Below are 19444 nucleotides of genomic sequence, written 5' to 3'. Positions count from 1 at the left end.
TTTTTTTTTTTTTTTTTTTGGTACCACCAATTGAGTCCAGGAGTTCTTAACTGCTGAGCCACATCCCCAGCCCATTTTTATTTTTTATTTTTTTTATTTTGAGACAGGATCTCATTAAGTTGCTTAGGACTTTGCTAAGTTGCTGAGGCTGGCCTTGAATTTATGATCCTCCTGCCTTGGCCTCTAGAGTTGCTATAATTACAGGCTTGTGCCACTGCACCCTAAGAATGAAACTTGTTGTCACAGTGGTACACACCTGTGATCCCAGAAACTCCAGAGGCTGGGGTAGGAGGAAAGCAAGTTCAAGGCCAGCCTGGGCAAATTTAGTGAGACCCTGTCTCCAAATGAAAAACAGAAAAGGCTGGGGATGTGGCTTGGTGGCAGATCACCCCTTGGTTTCAACCTCAGTATTGCCAATACCATGAAAAAAAAAGAAACTTATATGCTAACGATCCCCTTCAGCCTCTAATTTTTAACACACACACTGACATGCAGTATATGCTAGACCTATAGTGAATTCATTATAATGACTAGTTACTAACCAGTAAACCTGATGCATTCCTGAATATTTCAAACTCTCAAATTCTGGATTGTTTTTTCTTCTTCTTGTTATCAAATTGTGACTCTACTGAATTTCAGACAAATGACATGTCAAAACTCTAAGTCAAGAAGAAAATATGATAATATCCCGTTTCCAGGCAGGGAGCATGGGGCTTGTAAAAATTATCAAGCCTCTTCTGGTCCAGATTTCTGCCATGGAAATAGAGTCTTGTATGGATCAGTTAGATGAATGCAGGTTGGGTGAGGTGAGATACTAGGTTTCTTCTTGTTAGTTGTGTTCTCAAGTAGCACAGGGTGTGCCTGTAATAGACGTGCATCAGATATTTGTTGAGTGAACTCAGACCCTCAAACTTGAGTTAACTATTCCTGTATGAACTAGCATTGGGCCAATTGGGTAGAGGACAGGGCAGTAGAGGATTTTGTTCGTTTAATCCTTAGGGGGTCAAGTCTCAGGTCCTTCTGTCCAGTCTGACAGATTGGTAGGAAGTGCTTGTGTTCTTAGGATGATTTTCAGTTAAACAACTTTGACCTGATTCTTCCATTGTTCTCTGTTAAGATGAGTGTGGAGAGTGAAATGATTGCTCTGATATTTCCTCTTGCTCTCAGCTGCCACTGCAGTATTGCAGCATTTTCTGCCATTGAGCTGATATAAATGGTCCAACAGGCAGAGGATCACTTGGGAATCCCACTCCCAACAGCACCAGGAACCATGGTCACCAAGACATATGGGAAGGGTGAATAACTCTTATCATGGTTTAACACTGTGCTTTTGTCCTCTTATAAGGATTCGATTTATGTCAGCTTCAGGGCATGCACTTGAGCAAGGCAGTTCAGGACTAGATCTCAGCCTTTATATGATTTGACCAAAACAAAATAAAACAAAACAGAAAATCATCAATCATGAGATTTAAAAAAAAAAATAGGAACAGATATAGTCAGTTGTTCCTAATTTTCAATACCCTACTATCTTAAGATAGAAAATATTTTTACTTTAAAACATTGAAGAAGGAACTCCATATTTTATTAAAGTTGGCTCCCATATGTCAAAATGATAACATGGATTTGCAAAATGTAATTTGAATCTAGCAAATTTCATTTTAGTACATTTAAAAAACAAAGAAAAAAAAGGAAAAATAAAAGGAGAAAGAAAAGAAGCAGCACTCTAATCCATGTGCTCTTCAGAGAGAATATTATGTACCTACAAATCTCCAGGAATATGCAACTAATAGGTTTGTTCATAAAGCTGAGACTCAGTTATCCCTCCCCTTTTGTGGTCTCTTTAGCATTTGACATCAATGTTAGATTTCGATTGTGAGACTGTGAATTGAGACTTCATAAGTGACAGTTTGACCATTTAGTTTCTTGTTTCACTCTACCCTGATATACATTTGAATTTTATTCTCTTTTTCTTTCCTTGTGGTTCCTCCAGAATGTCAAAGATTATTTTGAATGTAGCTTGAGTAAATCCTACAGTTCTTCCAGTAACACACTTGGGATCGACCTCTGGAGAGGGAGAAGGTGTTGCTCAGGAAACTTACAGTTACCACCATTGTCCCAAAGACAGAATGAACGGGCCAGGACCCCCGAGGGAGATGGCATTTCCAGGCCGACCACGCTACCGTTGATGACACTTCCAAGCATTGCTATAACAACTGTAAGCCAGGAGTGGTGAGTAGCCTTAGGTATTTTGAATACCATCTCAGATGGTGCATGTTAAATGTCAATTCTGAATTTTATTTTCCACTTACTCTAAATACAGTTTCATGTTATTAAAATGTTAGTTATCTGTGGAATAACTAAGACTATTGACATTTTGAGAGTTTGTTTCCTTTTGAGTATCAAGATGAGGCATTTTAAACAGAAGTGATATTTTCTACTTCTTAAGATGGGAAGGATCATGTTTTATATGGAACCCGCTGGGGAGAGAATGAGATGCGTTCATATTAATGTCAAAGGAAAGAAAAATGCTATGCTCTGAGTTTTTTCAGAAAGTACTGTTCAGTGAGCATCAATACTTTTAGATTTAGAAGAAGAAAATTATATTAGTGTATTTCATGGGATATATATATATATATATATATATATGAATGATATGTGTATTTCCATTGCTATACTCTACACATATCCCTCACTTCTTTTTAAATATAATTCCACCTAGCTAACTGCAGTTTTTACTGCTATAAAATAAAACACTTCTTTGTAAATCAAAAGAGGAATGGAAATCGTGCTGTGAGAGATGATCAGACTATTAATAGTCTATATTTGTGAAAGAGGCTATTTTTAACTAGTTTTAAAATGTTAATCAAGAACATAAACTCTTATAACGGTGGTTAAAATGTAACTACTTTTAACTTGACACTTCAAATATGTGCCTCAGCATGTATTTTTTAGTAGTTTCTCCTTTATTATTTTCTTTCTCTATATATAATTTACAAATATTTCCCAAGAATGGCTTGCTTATATAGTATAGCAATTTATCACTAAAACAAAAAAAATAATTTCTCAATGATGTATGTAACTTTAAATTATAATGTGGTACTTTCAAAATCACTCTTGGTTTAGATGATTTATTATAAAGGAGAGGGACTAAACATTTAATTATTCACAAATTCATTTCATAAGTCCTTACAATGTGTGACTTTTATGGTGTATTGTGTACCTTGCTGCATGCTGAGTTCTACAGTGCTCATGTGTGGCCCCATGTGTGCTCTTTGAACACCACAGGACCTCCCTTAGTCCGTGTTTATTTATTATACCAAGAAATAGATCACTGAAACTCCAGACACCACAGATACCAGCGTGAAAGAGTTCATCAGACAATTGGAGAAGCATGCTAAGCCACTGCAGGGAAAGTGGGTTACAACTTTGAGAAGTGCTGCCTTCTATCTTCTGCTTGACTGAATTAATATTAAAACAGTAAGAGCTCAAAACCTAAAGTGGGCATATTGCTCCCATAGAGCTTACTTAGGCAAATAGCTCACACGATGAATCATGATTATGCTGTGCATAATTGTGAATTTGGAGTCTTAAAGACTTCCAGATTTATTTTTCAGCAAGTTGGCACTGGTACAGTTTTACCAATTGTTAAAATATTAAAATATTGCTTCCATACCAGTTGATGAAGATATGCTTGCCTTAGCTCTTTGATTGCTCCTGCAATCAAAGAGACTCTTCCCCCAAAGCCCCTAGAGTTCCCCATAATCCAACAATAACGAGGTGATTACCAACAAGTGGGAGTTTATTTTGGTGAGTGTTGGTGCTATAGCAGCAGTTCTTAGGAATTTTGAATACCATCCCAGATGAAGTATACCTTTTAAAGTTTGAGTTGATTTAACTCAAGGGCATTTTAGGATTTGTGGAATTGTCTCTTAGAAATATCAAATCTAGACCTTGACGTTTGGGGCATGCTGGTTTACTTTTCTAAGTGGAATATTTTTATTTGTACAAAGAAGATGACAATGATCGCATTTTATGGTATGGAAAGGATTAAATAATCTACTTATTTTAGTAAAAAACATATATTAGGTAACCAGCACAGGTTACTTTCCTTCTTCTTGATTCAGTACTCAATAAAGCCTTTCAAAAATACTGATACTCCGTTCTCAGGTATCAGTAGTTTCATGCTGGATGTCAGTAGTTTACGGCAAAATGGAGTAGTTAGCCATTGTCCAGAGAGTTTGTATTGTATAGTAAGCTGCCACCATGTTTGTAATTCATTTGAAACATGTCTTTTTTATTTTAATCAACTATATACTTGTGAAAGCATGAAAGTGTCCAGTCATTAGGTCTAAATTCACTTTAAAACTAAGAGCTTTGCTATACCTCCCTTGAAAATGCTTCTATTAGAGTCTTGGTGGTTGGAGACAGCCAGAATGGCTGGCAGGGGAATCTGATTCAAGATCACCTGGTGAGAAGTGAGTAGGGTTCCAGCTATCATTGCTGCCATCAACTTGGTGAATGTTTATGGAGGTGAGGAAGACATCCTAGGGCCAGTGTGAGAAAGAATTACACTAACCTCTCAGAGCCCTGAGAATATGGGACCAGTCCCTACATCTAGACCAGAAGTCAGCAAATGTTTTCTGTAAAGTGCTAAATAGTAAATATATTCAGTTTTGTGAACTTTAAGTTCTGTGATGATGATTCAACACTGCTCTTGAATTGTGAAAGTAGCTATAGGTAATGTATAAATGAGTAAGTAGCTGTGTTCCAATAAAACTTTGATTAAAAAAATGGACTGTGGGCTGAATTTGGCTCATCAGTCAGAATTTTTTTTGACCCCTGTTCTAGACTACTAAAGATACTGAGAACATGACTCCCATTTTGTAATTGCTTTGATAGTTACCAAGGGCAGAGACTGACCTTGAGTTCCTAGATGGTGTGCCAAATTAGTCATCAGTATGGGATTTTGTGCACTACGTCAAGCCACCAAAGCCAGCGAAAAGAATTAGATTGAGTACTAATGAAAAATATTCCCTTATTGTACATAAAGTTAAATATAAAACATTACCATAAACATAGTGCTTCTTCAGGAGAGCATATTAATGAGGGGAGCTGGCCATCACTGCAGGTGACATGCCTGGAATATAAGGATAGCACTTTAACTGATCACAGAGCAAGAAAGAGTTAGAAATGAGCTGAGTCCCATTTTATGGGGTGATTTCTGTCCTGCTTCCTTGTTTTCTCATCCCTCAGTGACCCCAATGAACCAACCACGGGGGTGATGATACCTACTTTTCAGCTTTGTCGTGATAAATAAACATTTGTGGTGAGTGTAGCACAGTAACTGGTAATCAAGGCTATTTTGTTGTTGTTATCATTGTCATATTACTGTTATATTCAGATGGAATGGCTAGAGTTATGTATTTTCCATTATTGGTGGTTCTTAAGGAACTTAACCACCTGGGTTCTTTTTTTTTAATTTTTTATTGTTGGTTGTTCAAAACATTACATAGTTCTTGATATATCATATTTCACACTTTGATTCAAGTGGGTTATGAACTCCCATTTTTACCCCGTATACAGATTGCAGAATCACATCAGTTACACATCCATTGATTTACATATTGCCATACTAGTGTCTGTTGTATTCTGCTGCCTTTCCTATCCTCTACTATCCCCCCTCCCCTCCCCTCCCCTCTTCTCTCTCTACCCCTTCTACTGTCATTCATTTCTCCCCCTTGTATTATTTTTCCCTTTCCCCTCACTTCCTCTTGTATGAAATTCTGTATAACCATGAGGGTCTCCTTCCATTTCCATGCAATTTCCCTTCTCTCTCCCTTTCCCTCCCACCTCTCATCCCTGTTTAATGTTAATATTCTTCTCATGCTCTTCGTCCCTACTCTGTTCTTAGTTACTCTCCTTATATCAAAGAAGACATTTGGCATTTGTTTTTTAGGGAGTGAAAAATATGGAACGCTTCATGAATTTGCGTGTCATCCTTGCACAGGGGCCATGCTAATCTTCTCTGTATCGTTCCAATTTTAGTATATGTGCTGCCGAAGCGAGCACCCACCTGGGTTCTTGAAATCAATTTGGAAATAAGGTGAGACAGGAAGTTAGATATGAGGACAAATTGTTACCTTTATTGCCGATCAAGTTGACATGGGAATATGTAATTTATATCTGTGGGCAAGTAGTTTCCTAACATTGAACACCACAATTACACTGACTTACTAGTTGGGAACAGAGGGTTCCTGGTCAGAGCAGGTGCCCCTCCACCCTCTACACACACACACACACACACACAAAACAAAACAAAACAAAACAAAACAAACAAACAAAAAAACCCTATGCCTATAAAACTTGCAACATGCAGGATCTATAGAAATCCTGACCATGTGAGAGAGTCAGCTGGGTTGTGTATGGCCACTTTCTCCTTCTGGAAGCATCAACAAAATTTAAAAATTCCTCTCTATGGGGAAGAACGAGGAAAGAAGAATAAAGAGGCTAGAAATATTAGGCTGGTGGCATTCCCAATCCTTGGGAGGGACATCCAAAGCTAGTAGGAATGTTCTTTCTTAACCTTACCCAATTGATTTTGTTCAATCTTTTCACCTTAAGTCTAATGCAACAGCAGGGGTGGGGGGCAGCAATTCTTTTTTTTTGTTTGTTTTGGTACCAGGGATTGAATTTAGAGGTACTTGACCACTGAGCCACATCCCCAGCCCTATTTTATTTTTTATGTGGAGACGGGGTCTCACTGAGTTGTTTAGGGCCTTCCTAAATTGCTGAGGCTGTCTTTGAACTTGTGATCCTCCAGCCTCTGGCTCCCTAGCAGCTGGGATTACAGGTGTGGGCCACCACACCCAGGACAGCAGTTCTATAGGGGGATGTCAGCAATATACCCAGGCAATCTTACAAAATCTTTGTGTAGCTGTTCTCACAAAACTACCCGCAGGAAAATCTGAAATCAAAGTTTCTTGTCCTACTTTGTAAGTTAAAAGTCCAAAGAAATTAAAGCCTCAAATTCATCCTCCCTATCTTCTTAACTCTCTTATTTTGTCAGTGGGCTCATAAGGCTTGGCGTGAAGTGGGGTTTCCTCTCCAGCTGCAGCCTGAGCATCATCAGAGTGAAGGCTCTAGTTCCTTCCGTCACACAGAAGTCATGTTGTGCAATGCCAGGTCTCTGACAGGCTTCACTTTTTAAATGATTTAAGGAATTTATTGATCAGCAAATTTACCAAAGCAACATCCCATAACTGAACATAGGAAATAAGTCAACTCTGAACCTTGAAAGTCTACAGTTAATCTATCACTTTAACCTTTCTCCATGAGGATCTCAGAACACTCAGACTCCTTCTAGTTCTTAGCTGCTTACACTTTTCCTGTATGTTAATTATTTCTATACTCACCCATAGAACATTAGCATTTATTTCACATTCAGTTTTTATTGGGATTTTTCTCAGATACTTACCGATATCTTTGTTTTAAATTCTTCCCAACGATCATATGAAAAGCACAAGACCTAGAATAGACAACATAATAGGAAGAAAAAGAAGGAAGAGGAGAGGGAGAATAAAGAAGAGGAGACATAGGAGGGGAGGGGAGGAGACTGACAACACAAGTTGGAGGACTCAGGTACCTAATTTCAAGACTTCCCCTAAAAGTATTGTTTTAGTCAGCTTTTTCTCTGCTGTGACCAAAAGACCTGGCAAGAACAATTTATTTTAAATTTATTTATTTATTTATTTTGCATTACGATTCTTAGTACACCATTTTACAGTAATTTATCATGTCTCTGATTATATATAAGGTATGTTGACACCAAATTCACATCTTCATACATGTATTTTGTATAATGATGAGGGTCTCCTTTCAACATCCATGCTATTCCCCTTCTCCCTCCCTTTCCCTCGCACCCCTATTCCCTATCTAGAGGTAATCTTCCTCCCTTGCTCTCCCTCCCAACCCCATTTTGAGTCACCCCCTTATATTGGAGAAGACATTCGGCATTTGTTTTTTTGGGATTGGCTAACTTCACTTAGCATAATCTTCTCTAATGCCATCCATTTCCCTGCAAATGCCATGATCTTATTATTTTTTATTGCTGAGTAATATTCCATTGAGTATAAATGCCACATTTTTTTTATCCATTCATCCATTGAAGGACATCTAGGTTGGCTCCACAGTTTAGCTATTGTGAACTGTGCTGCTATAAACATTGATGTGGCTGTGTCCCTGTAATATGCTGTTTTTAGGTCCTTTGGGTATAGTCCGAGAAGAGGAATAGCTGGGTCAAATGGTGGTTCCATTCCCAGTTTTCCAAAGAATCTCCATACTGCTTTTCAAATTGGCTGCACCAATTTTCAGTCCCACCAGCAGTGTTTGAGCATACCTTTTCCCCCTGGCATCCTCGCCAGTACTTGTTGCTATTTATCTTCATAATGGCTGCCACTCTTACTGGAGTGAGATAGTAAGAACAATTTTAGAGGAGGAAAAGTTTATTTGGGGGTTCATGGTTCAGAGGTCCCAGTCCATAGACAAATGGCTCCATTGCTTTGGGCTTGAGGTTAGGCTGAACACCATGGTGGAATAGTGTGGTAGAGAAAAGCAGCTCAGTCTAGGGGACCAAGAAGCAGAGAGAGACTACTCTGCTCAACAAGGATAAAATATAAACCCCAAAGGCACACTCGCAGTGACCCATCTCCTTCAGCCACACTGTACCCACCTATTGTTACCACCCAGTTAATCCGTTCAAGTGGATTAGGGTAAGGCTCTCGTAACTCAAACATTTCACCTCTAAACTTTCTTGCATTGTCTCACATCTGAGCTTTTGGGGGATACCACCAACCTAAACCAAAACAGATATATTACTCAAGACATCATTGTCTTGGCCAAAGAATGGGCACAGATTAATGGAATGAAATAGACCTTCACTTTACCTACAAAAATATAGTCAACTGATCTATGACAAAAGACAAAGATAATTCAATGGAGAAAGTAGTGCCTTTTCAATAAATGGTGCTGGAAAAATTGACTATTATTATAAAAAAGTAAAGCTAGACATAAATCTTATATCTTTCACAAAAATAAACTCAAAAGGGACCATAGACATAAATGTAAGCAAAAATTATAAAACTCGTAAAACACAACATAGGATAAAACATAGGTTACGTTTAGTTTGGCATCAAGCTTTTAGCATCAAGCAGACCTATGAACAAAAAAATAAAGGATAAACTGAATTTTATTAAAATTCAGAATCTTGCTCTGTGAAAGACTATGTTGAAAGAATTTTTTTTTAAAAAATCCATGTAATTTGGAGAAAATATTTTCAAAACACATATTTGATAATGGAGTTATATCCAGGAAATATACAAGAGACTTTAAAAGCATCACAACAATGAATGAGAACATTGGAATGATGCTGCTGCTTTTGGAGACATCGTGGCAATTTCTTCCAATGCTAATCACGGTGTTACCATATGATCTACCAATAGTGCTCCTAGATAGTTACCTAATTGATATGGAAGCAGATCTCTTACCCATGTCCTGCGCGGGCTATGAATTTTGGTTTCCCTTGTGAGAAGTGTACTGTTTGAGAAATATAGCGGAAAAATCCACGACACAGAAAGTAATTTTCAAAAAGCGGGGATGGGACGGCTTTACGACCTTAGGGATCCTGCTTCCACACTGGAAGGAGAGAGAGAGAAGAGCCCACTTTTGCTTTATTTATACAAGGGGGCTTCAGAGGATCTTCATGGAATGTACTTTTGCCAAATAAAGTAGGAGGAGGGCTTTCCAAGCCCAATGGTTAACGCCTGAGTCCTGAGCTTCTGAACAGCCTCTCTAGCTGAGCAAAGACTGAAGTCACCATGTGTTTGCATAATCCATTAAGTGGGAGAAACCACAAAAAGACTTTCAATGCCAGACCAAAATCTCCTTGGCTCCAAGGCCGACTAGAGGCTTTTTAAATAGCTCAGGGGTGCCCCCCCAACATATCTACACAGAAACCTGCATACAAATGTTTTTAACATCTTTATTTGAAAAATCTACCAAAAATCAAAAACAATCAAGATGTCCTTTGATAGATAAATTGATAAACAAATTGTGATACATTTATACAATGGAATACTATTCACCACTCGGAGACAAAGTGACGTATTCAAGAAGTGAAAGTGTTCATATTGTATGTAGGGTATGTGAGAAGGTGTTGGTGGAGATATGACTTAAAATGTGGGAAAGATGAGTTTGAAAACATAGTCAGGGGTCTGATTATGAAGAGTCTTGAAATTCTGGCTTTCATAAATTGAAACCACTGAATTTTTTAAAATAAAATGAATATAGATATATATTTTGATAAAGTAATAAGAAGAAAGAGGTTGGAGGTTATAAAGCAAGAGAGGAAAGTTGAAGAGTGGGTAATAAATGCTGAGAAATTTGAGTACGGAGATAACTAAACTGGAAAGGAAGAAGACTCTATCGAATAGTATTAGAATAGAATGCATGGGAGTTTGGTGCTCAGTTGGGTATAGATTGGGAGATGGGACAGAAGCCAAGAATCACGCAGAGGTTTTTGGCTTAATCAACTAGAGAAATGTAATGCTATGGATGAACAAAACATGGATAAGGGGATAAAGTGTAAGGTGAAAGATGATGGGTTCAGTTTTAAACAGTGATTTTTAAAGTACATTTAACATTGTGCTAAGTGGACGTTGAGAATAGTTAAAAACGTGCGTATTTGTGTATATGTGAGCGTGTGATCATAGTTTGGAGATCATATGTGCAGATGATAATGAAGCAGTGGTGTGTGTGTGTGTGTGTGTGTGGTGTATGTGTGTGTGTAGTCATGGTTTGGAGATCATAGTTTGCAAATGATAATGAAGCAGTGGAATGAAAGACATTCCAGACCAAATGTGCAATGATTAGCTAGCTAGCATCAATTTTACCTTGAACTAAGGGCACAGCCTACGGAATAAAAAAAAAGAAAAGAAAGAGCTATAGAGAAGGTAAAACACAAGCAATCAGGAAGGAGGAATAAGTAGAGCTATAATAGAGATTCTGAAAAAGCAGAAGTTAGGTCACAGAGAAGGTTTAGCACTCTAAGACACAGGCTGCACAGAGCATAAGTGTAATGAAGACTGACAAAAAGCCTTTGGACAAATCAGTTTAGGGGACATTGGTAATCCTACTGCACATAGTCCTAGTTGGGTGACCCAAGTGGGGAGGAATGAATTGGTAATGTTCCAGTTCTGTGTTTTAATGATTTTTTTCCCTTTTACATTGGATATTATAGTGAAAGTAATACTAGGGTATAAAATAAAACTTTAAAGATGCACGTATTGGAGGTAGTAAAAGATAGCAATAAAATTGCTCTTTTAAGATTTTTGTTGGTAAAAGGAAAGGGAGAATGGAAGCTGACTGGGGGTAAACAAGATGAAGGGGCAGTGTGGAGATTTGCCCACAGATGCTGATTAGGAGGCACTCATAGGGAGAGATGGAAGAGGAAAGCAATGGGTAGTAATTGCTGTAGAATATGGTAGGCAGTGTGTGGGGTAGAGGATTGATTTTAGACAAGATTAAAAACTTCTTCTTTGGGGGCTGGGATTGTGGCTCAGCGGTAGAGCGCTTGCCTAGCACAGGCGCTACCCAGGCTTGATTCTCAGCACCACATAAAAAAAAAATAAAGGCATTGTGTTGTGTCCATCTACAAAAAAAATTCTCTCTCTATCAATCTCTCTCTCTCTCTCTCTTTTAAAAAAAAAAACTTCTTTTTTTGAGATATGTAAATCCAAGTCAAGAAAGGAATGAATATATTGGAAATGACAGGGAGAAAAATAGGGGAACCTCATGTCCAAAGGTAGGGATTAGTGGCTGTCAAATCTTAGGTGCATCAGAATCACTGGAAACACATATTGTAACAACACACATTGCTGGAACCCTGGGATTGATGGACTAGGGGAGGATCTGAGATTTTTGAGTTTCTATCAAATTCCGAGGCATATTTGTAGTATTGGCTTTTGCACCACATTTGGAGAACTATCGGCATACATTTACTTTTCTTATAAGGTCATTTGCTGAGAATAAAAAAGCACGGGTCCTCTGCTCTCAGCCATGGGCAAGCAAGGCACAGCCCATGGCTGCTGGCTAGGATTTTTGTCTATGCCATTTTTTCCTAGGCCAAGTCCTAGGAAAATTGATCCCTGGAAGGATTGAACTTCCTTCCAGGTGCTCCTGTTACTGGTGTTGAGAATCACGTTGAGTCCTGTTCCCCTGGTATTGAAGACTGAATACCTGAGAAACACTGAGGCAAGAGCAAAAAGTTTTGTTTAAAGGATAGAACACACACACACACACATAGAGGGACAGAAGGTCCACTCTGCAGAGGAGGGGATCCAAGTTGATGTCTGAGGGAGTGGAGGTGTCCTGACCCTTTTATAAATTTCATATTTGCTTTGTTCTCATGCCCCCTCCTCCCCTTATCTAGCCAAAAGGTGGGAAAGGAACCTTCCAGACTGTGGCCCAGGGGGCATTCATTAACAGCTCCTTGTTGGGAGGAACAATTTCCCTGGAGGCAGGTAACCTTGGCAACGGGTAAAGGAGGGAAAGTGCTCTGGAGGTATTAGCATTTTATTTCCTCTTGAATCAGCCCCATCTTCCTTACCCAATTATTCATTACCTACACTGACTGTCCTTTTGTCCCCTGGCTTCACTAGGTCACAGTAATGTTTGGGAAATGCAACATAATGATATCAGGGAAATGTTGGCAGCCTTGTTTTCAGTTGGATAGGAAGAGGCACAGAAATAAATAAGGCAAGGACTCTTATTTCCGAGTTTTCCTTAAGGTGCATTTTTCATATGGAACAGTTCTGGTTTCTTCTTTGTTGTTCCCTCAAAGAAGATATAAATATATGTTTGTCTCCTACCTCCATTTGCCTAAGGGCTCTGCTTTGCTTCTTTAAGTGTTTTAGTTGTGAACATGCTTTGGGCATCTATTAATTTAGGTGTGATGTCCTTAATGTCCACAGTCCTGCCTTTCACCTCCATCAGGGAGAGCAGGGTCTGTTTGCCCAGGGCTTCCTACAAGGCTGGAAAGCATTTTCCTGTATTCTCCTTATCTTGGAGGGGAAAGGGTTGGTTCATAGAGGTGGCAGCTCTGGGTCTCGAATTTATTGCTCACAAGTTGACCAACTGATGAGGTTTACAAAGCAAATATTTTATACTGCTAGGCTGCCTCTCAATTACAGATCCTAAAATCCCATTTTAAACATCAAAATATTCAGATGCTGTGAGCAAATGCCAGAGATTCAGTAAAAGCTGGTGTGAGGATAGGACATTGATGACATGCACATCTGTTCAGCTCTCTCCAGGCTTCACCTCCTACTGAAATCCTTTGGCTTCAGAAACAGCATTTAAGGTGTGTGCATGAAGCACAGCAATTGACAAGTCAACCCCTCTGGGCTGCCCACCTCAGGTGTGTGAGATAATGGACAAAGGATATTTAAAACCTCACATCATCCCCTCTATACAACTCCTACTGCTCTTCATTTCCCCTTTCCACTATATCTGGGAAAGATAAGAAAAGTTAAGCACTCCATTGGTGCTGGTGAGGAATTTCAAACCATCCAAATTCCTGTCCTATCTAGGAATCCTCATCCCTTCTCCAAACCCTTAACCATAATAAAACACTAAGCCATCACCACCCCTATCTCCTCTTGTTTCACTTTAGACAAAACCTGAGCCCTCTTGTTAGGGAAGCATGAGAATTGTAAACTTCTTTTCATTTCTGTTCCTGCTATGTGCCTTTCATCCTGACATTCATAAATTTCTGGGCAGGGGGCTGCTCAGCATCCAGCAGAGGATGCTGGGTAGCCAGATACAACAGGTCTCTTAGTTTTAGATAGGCTAATGAGGCTTTAGTCCAACAAATGTATGGCCATTTCAGATTTAAAAAAAAAAATAGTGTACTTGGCTCAGGGCTCAGAACTGAAAGGTGAACAAAACTTGGCTTCTGCTCTTGTTTTTAGTGTTATAGTCTAATAAAAGAGGCAGACATGTAAGTTAACACAATATAAAGAAATATCGTGTGTAGCATTTATAGGGTACTATAAGAACAGAAGAGGGAGTTGAAAAGTAATTATGTAAAGTCATAAAAGTATGAAAGAGTGTTGCATATTGAGAAAACAATATTTAGTTTTATTTGGCTGGAGGGCAGGGTGACTATGTAAGATCCAATTAGAAAGGGCATTGAAGGCTGGGCTGGTACATTGGATTTTCTTTCTTTCGTTCTTTTTTTCAATCCTGAGGGCACTGGTGAGCTTTTGAAGGGCTTTACAGAATGGAATGCATTTTGACTCATTGTATACAAATGGAGCATACTTTTCATTTCCCTGGTTTTACATGATTTAGAGTTACACCATTCATGCAATCATACATGTACCTAGGGTAAGTATGTCCATCTCATTCCATCATCTTTCCTACCCCCATGTGCCTTCTCCTCTCCTCACTCCCCTCTGCCCAATCCAGAGTTCTTCCATTCTGGAAGAATGTTTTTATATAACTCACTTTGATGGCAGTATAGACAATAGATTGGAGAAATGGAGGAAAAAGGGCACTTTGAAACAATACTGTTTACTCCAAGCAAGCAATGATGATGGCTGAGTCAGGGCAAGGCAGGGAGATTGGCCAGAGGGGGACAAATGTACCCAATGCTGCTTTAGGTGCTAGAATGCAGTGCTGAAAGAGGCCAGAGAAGTTATGTGTTTATGAAATTTATATTCTCACCAGGTGTAGGGGAGAAGCCCCCCTATTCCTTTCTTCTCTCAACAGGAAACTCCAGAGTTGAGGCTGAGCACTTGGCTACTCAGGAAATGGACTACTTTTCAACCTTTCTTGCAGCTTCCTCTCAGTCTTCAGTGAAGCTGCTAGATGAGTCTGTCTAGATCATGCCCTGGAAATAAAGAGGCATTGTTTTCCCTTTTTCAACTGGTCAGGGCAGGTATGCAGTGGTGGGATTTCTTGCACCATGTAGCCAAGGCAAGACTACAGGCCTGATGGAGCAGCAAGACGGAAGGGCCCGAAGTGAGTGAGGACCTCATGGAGGAGACTCACCACAGCAGACTGGATTTTAATGTGAAATAAATAAAATTCTATCTTTTTTTTGTGTGGGGTTTCTCTGTCACAGAATCTGAACCTACCTCACAGGTAATAGGGGAGATAAATAATTATAGTAGAGATTTATGTGAAGGGTATGCATAAGCCATGAACCCCACAAATGCAATCACCTAAGAGAACAAGTTATTTAAATCCATATACTTATGTAAATATAAGCAGAATCTGTTAAGCTTAGCATATTATCATTCAGAATAAGTGCTAGCTGGAATTTGCATGCAAGGAAGAGGCTTATAGTCTGCACCTGCTGGCCGGTGAGAATTCCTCAGCCAGAAGGATCAGGTAGTGTGCAAGCTCCTTACATATAGGTGTGCCAACCAGTGCAATGAGAGAGACTGAAGCTGGTGATCCCAACCTATGTCACATTGTTTAATGTACTTACTAACCCTAAGTTAAGTAAGTTGGTTAATAAATTGGTAAATATAGGAGTCTATTCATTGAGGTGAAAGCTGATTACAGTAATAACTACTGGATCTTCCAGAAAGAAAGGCAAGCCCAACAGACATGATTTATCCCAGTGAGTCCTGTAGTGAACTTTGACCTACAGAACTGTAAACTAACAAGCTTGTGTTTTCTTAGCCACTAGTTTGTCATGATTTATTTCAGGAAGAATAGAAAAATGAATAAAATCCCTCTTGCAAACAGAAAAAGGTATTTGTAGCTATAGATTGGTTTACAGCATTTATCATTTACATACCCGCGTTGGAGGAAAGTTTTCAATAAAGAACTAAAAATGGTGGCAAATTATAACAGAAAACTCCAGATAATAGTGTTATGCTCGAATTCAGAACCCCCAAAGACCACCAGAGACCCAAGATCAATGTAAGCAGCAAAGAGGTGTTTCTTGCAAGCTAGCTGGGTCCTCCGTGCACACACACAGCAACTGGTGACGCTGAGAGGCCCCGAGCCCAGGGTTTGCAGCAGTTCTATACACTCTTTGGAGAAGGCAGGGACTTCACATACATCATAGCCTCTTTTAGCAAATCATCACACATTGCGGGAAAATCAAATAACAACTCTAAAACATGATTAGCACATTCACTGACGGGAACAAGTTGGGTAGGGGTGATTGGTCAGTACAAAGGGGGTATTCATTTGAACTGATTGGTTTGAGCCAAGAGGGGTGTACGTGCTGAACTACATGGTTTCCCAACTTGTTATCAACCACCATAAACTACTGGGAGGGTCATCTGGCATCCCAGGTATTTCCCTGTCTCATGCTGATTGGTGGCTGCTAGGGGGCTGCTATGGATCCCCACCTAGCCTGAGTCAGGGACACCTGGCCAGGAGATCTCTCCTGTTATTTGTAGATAAATACCTTAGCAGGGTGGGAATGTGCCTAGGAGTGCTCTGTGGGTCTTTCCAAGGACAAAGTCCATGTCCCTTCCTTGGACAGGCTTTGCTCTGAGGTAGAGGCTGGTTTTTCAACAGTTTGGTAACAGTGATTAGAAATGAACTTTACAACATATAAAATTTAAACTAAATGGAAAACTATGGACTATTAGAGAATATATTAGAGTGATAAATAAGAATTATTAAATGGACATGAGGAAAGAAAAACTCATAAATATCTGTAAATAAACACAATAACTGTTTCAGCACAGCATGGGATTTGGTGATTTCAATAAAAGCCTTCCAAATTTTTTTCTGAATAGTTTGGGGATGAGAATTCGGAGAGGAAGATATAAAAGTTTGATCACATTTGGGGCCATAGGGACAGAGCACATCATGGTAAAAGACATAGTCAATGTCTTCTTATGTAATAAAGTTGATTTGAATATGAGCACTGGAAAAGGTGAAGCAACTGTTAATAGAATGCTGAAATTTTTTATTTTTATTTCAAATAGAGTAGTCTTTCCAAACTACAGTTGGAAAAATGAATATGCATTTAATCAAATTAGAAAAAAAAGTACAGGGCGGATGCCACAAAGTAAGAATTTCTCCTTTAGTTTCATAGGGTTAATAACTATAAAAATTATGAAAGAATAAAATACAGGTGTTTTATCATTAAATTTTAATGGGTTAAATACTCTCATCAAAACAGAGGCTTTCAGATTGGACCATATGCACTCTAATCATCTATTAATCATTGTGCTGTTTTTAAGGAATAGTTAAATTGAGAACTAAATAGACTTTGAAATACATATATGAGGAATTCTAATAAAACATAAGTTCTTCTTTAAGAACACAGCAATTGGGCTGGGGATGGCTCAAGTGGTAGCGCACTCACCTGGCATGCACGGGGCACTGGGTTCGATCCTCAGCACCACATAAAAATAAAATAAAGATGTTGTGTCCACTGAAAACTGAAAAATAAATATTTAAAAAATTCTCTCTCTCTCTCTCTCTCTCTCTCTCTCTTAAAAAAAAAAAAGAACACAGCAATTAAAGATTTAAAAAAAATCTCTAGACCTGAAGTGAAACAGGAAAATAGAACAGTGGTTGAAGGACCCTAGCAGTAGAAACAAGTAGAGACTCAAGAGACCCACAGCCAGGGGCTTGGACTGTCATGTCAGCCTAGTTCCAGCAGGCAGGAGTGGGACTAAAATGCTTGGAGGCAGAGCCAGTCTTCCTTTCTAAGATGCACATGTCTGGAAAATGGTAAAAGTACTTACTAACTGCAGTGTTAGACTTTAATAAGTCAAGAAACCTTTGCAACTTCAGCAAGAATTGTACACTTTGGATAATTATTCCACAGAACTGACTCATGGAAGCCTTATTCTCCCTTGGTCACATAATCATGCCAGGCTCTTTAAGTGGTTAAAATAGTTGTAAGCCATCAACAAACAAACAGGTCTGAGTGCCATGGGTAGAGTGTTAGAGTTTAAAATAGCAGATGATTCATCATTAGCCTACTCATGGTTGTCTTGGCCAAGAATTAGTACCTGACTTTCAAGTGTCCTGGAGATAAGCAAAGAAGTCTTTAGGTCCAGATGTAATATAACTAGATTACACAGTCTTTGTGCCTGGCTTTTGATCAAGACTATGACTGCATGATCAATAGTATTCTACAACATGTATAATCAGAAAAATGAGAAATTATATCCCTTCTATGTAAAATATCAAAGTGCAAAGTGCATTCTAATGTCATGTATAACTAATGAAAACAAATTAAAAAATTAATAAAAAAGACTTCTTAACTAGAAATTGCTCATTATCAATTATTTCTCCTGAATCTTTTGTCCTGTTTATGGAACAGTAAAAACCAGAAGCAAAAGTATAAATAACAAAATACTAATAAATGATATTTTGCAATAGGGTATAAATATGGTTTAAAGAAATATTTTAGTTTTGCAAATATCCAACAAGGGCTTGTTTGTATCATAAACATGCCCCTTATACCTCCTTTTATCAACAAAATGCAAATTTTGTGTAGAATATCAATATATTGGTTCAATTTAATGATTAATTAATTGCTAACTTAATCTAGTCCCTCCTCTGGCCAATGAGATTACAATGGAAGAGTAGCTTATAAGGGTTTTCATTTAATTTCCCAAATATATTTGATCATTGCTGTCAGTATTTTGATAGGTTTCCTTTTTTTAAAACATCTGTCAAATTATTCTTGCGAATTACATCAGTATTACACTAAATAATAGTTATATTATGAATTAAATTATGAAAGATTATTGCACTAAATAATAGTTATATTATGAATTACATTATGAAAGATTATTGCAAAGTCAGAAGTAACTTCCCAACAACAGCAGTCCTTATCTAACCAATGTCATATAAATCAGAGGTCAAACCTAAATAAATTCTGCATTTCTAATCTCTGATGAGTATGGCCATATGCCTTATTTAAATCAAGTTAAATACATACATTTGGATCCAAAAATGCTGACTTCCCCATATGGATAATAGACATTTCCACATATACTTTGAACATTTGCATTGGAGTAGGCATTTAAAGAATGTCTAGTAGACTGTCATATTTTTCAAATGTTAAAATCATTGTTTCAAGAGTCTCCCTTCTTAGTTATATTGATGTTGTGCCTTTCATTCATTCCTCTAATATTTATTATCACATAATTTCCAAGATTGATAATACAGAAGGAACATATTTATATGAAAAAATTACAACCCTGGAGGAGAGTCAAGCAACTGGAAATATTTGTGTAGCTCAGGAGCAAGATTACATCTTGCTCTACATCTAGAGATGCTGATGTATAAGTCTTAGTAGATAAACTGATAGTTGAAATTTTTATAGACAAGGAAGATGAAATCTCATAAAGTTTCGAGAGTGAGTACAGAACATTTGAAAAGGTGGGGGGGG

The 19444-nt window shown here is 38.3% G+C and overlaps 1 protein-coding gene and 1 non-coding gene across 7 annotated transcripts in view; one reads left to right on the top strand and one right to left on the bottom strand.

The window, feature by feature from the left end:
- The window catches only part of Pde4b (phosphodiesterase 4B), a 523657-nt gene that overhangs the window by 98267 nt on the left and 405946 nt on the right, over positions 1 to 19444 (top strand). For all 6 annotated transcript variants that reach the window (XM_048815208.1, XM_048815207.1, XM_048815209.1 and 3 more), the window contains one exon: positions 1991 to 2229. In XM_048815208.1, coding sequence (XP_048671165.1) covers positions 1991 to 2229 — 239 coding nt within the window. The remainder of the gene's footprint in view (positions 1 to 1990; positions 2230 to 19444) is intronic.
- LOC125610436 lies at positions 5963 to 6069 on the bottom strand. Its single transcript, XR_007340455.1, has one exon. It is a non-coding gene; the product is annotated as a U6 spliceosomal RNA (small nuclear RNA).

Source organism: Marmota marmota, unplaced genomic scaffold (assembly GCF_001458135.2).
Source record: "Marmota marmota marmota unplaced genomic scaffold, marMar, whole genome shotgun sequence".
NCBI lineage: Eukaryota > Metazoa > Chordata > Mammalia > Rodentia > Sciuridae > Marmota > Marmota marmota.
The sequence above is the reverse complement of the archived record's forward strand: the minus strand, read 5'-3'. Positions and strand labels throughout refer to the sequence as shown.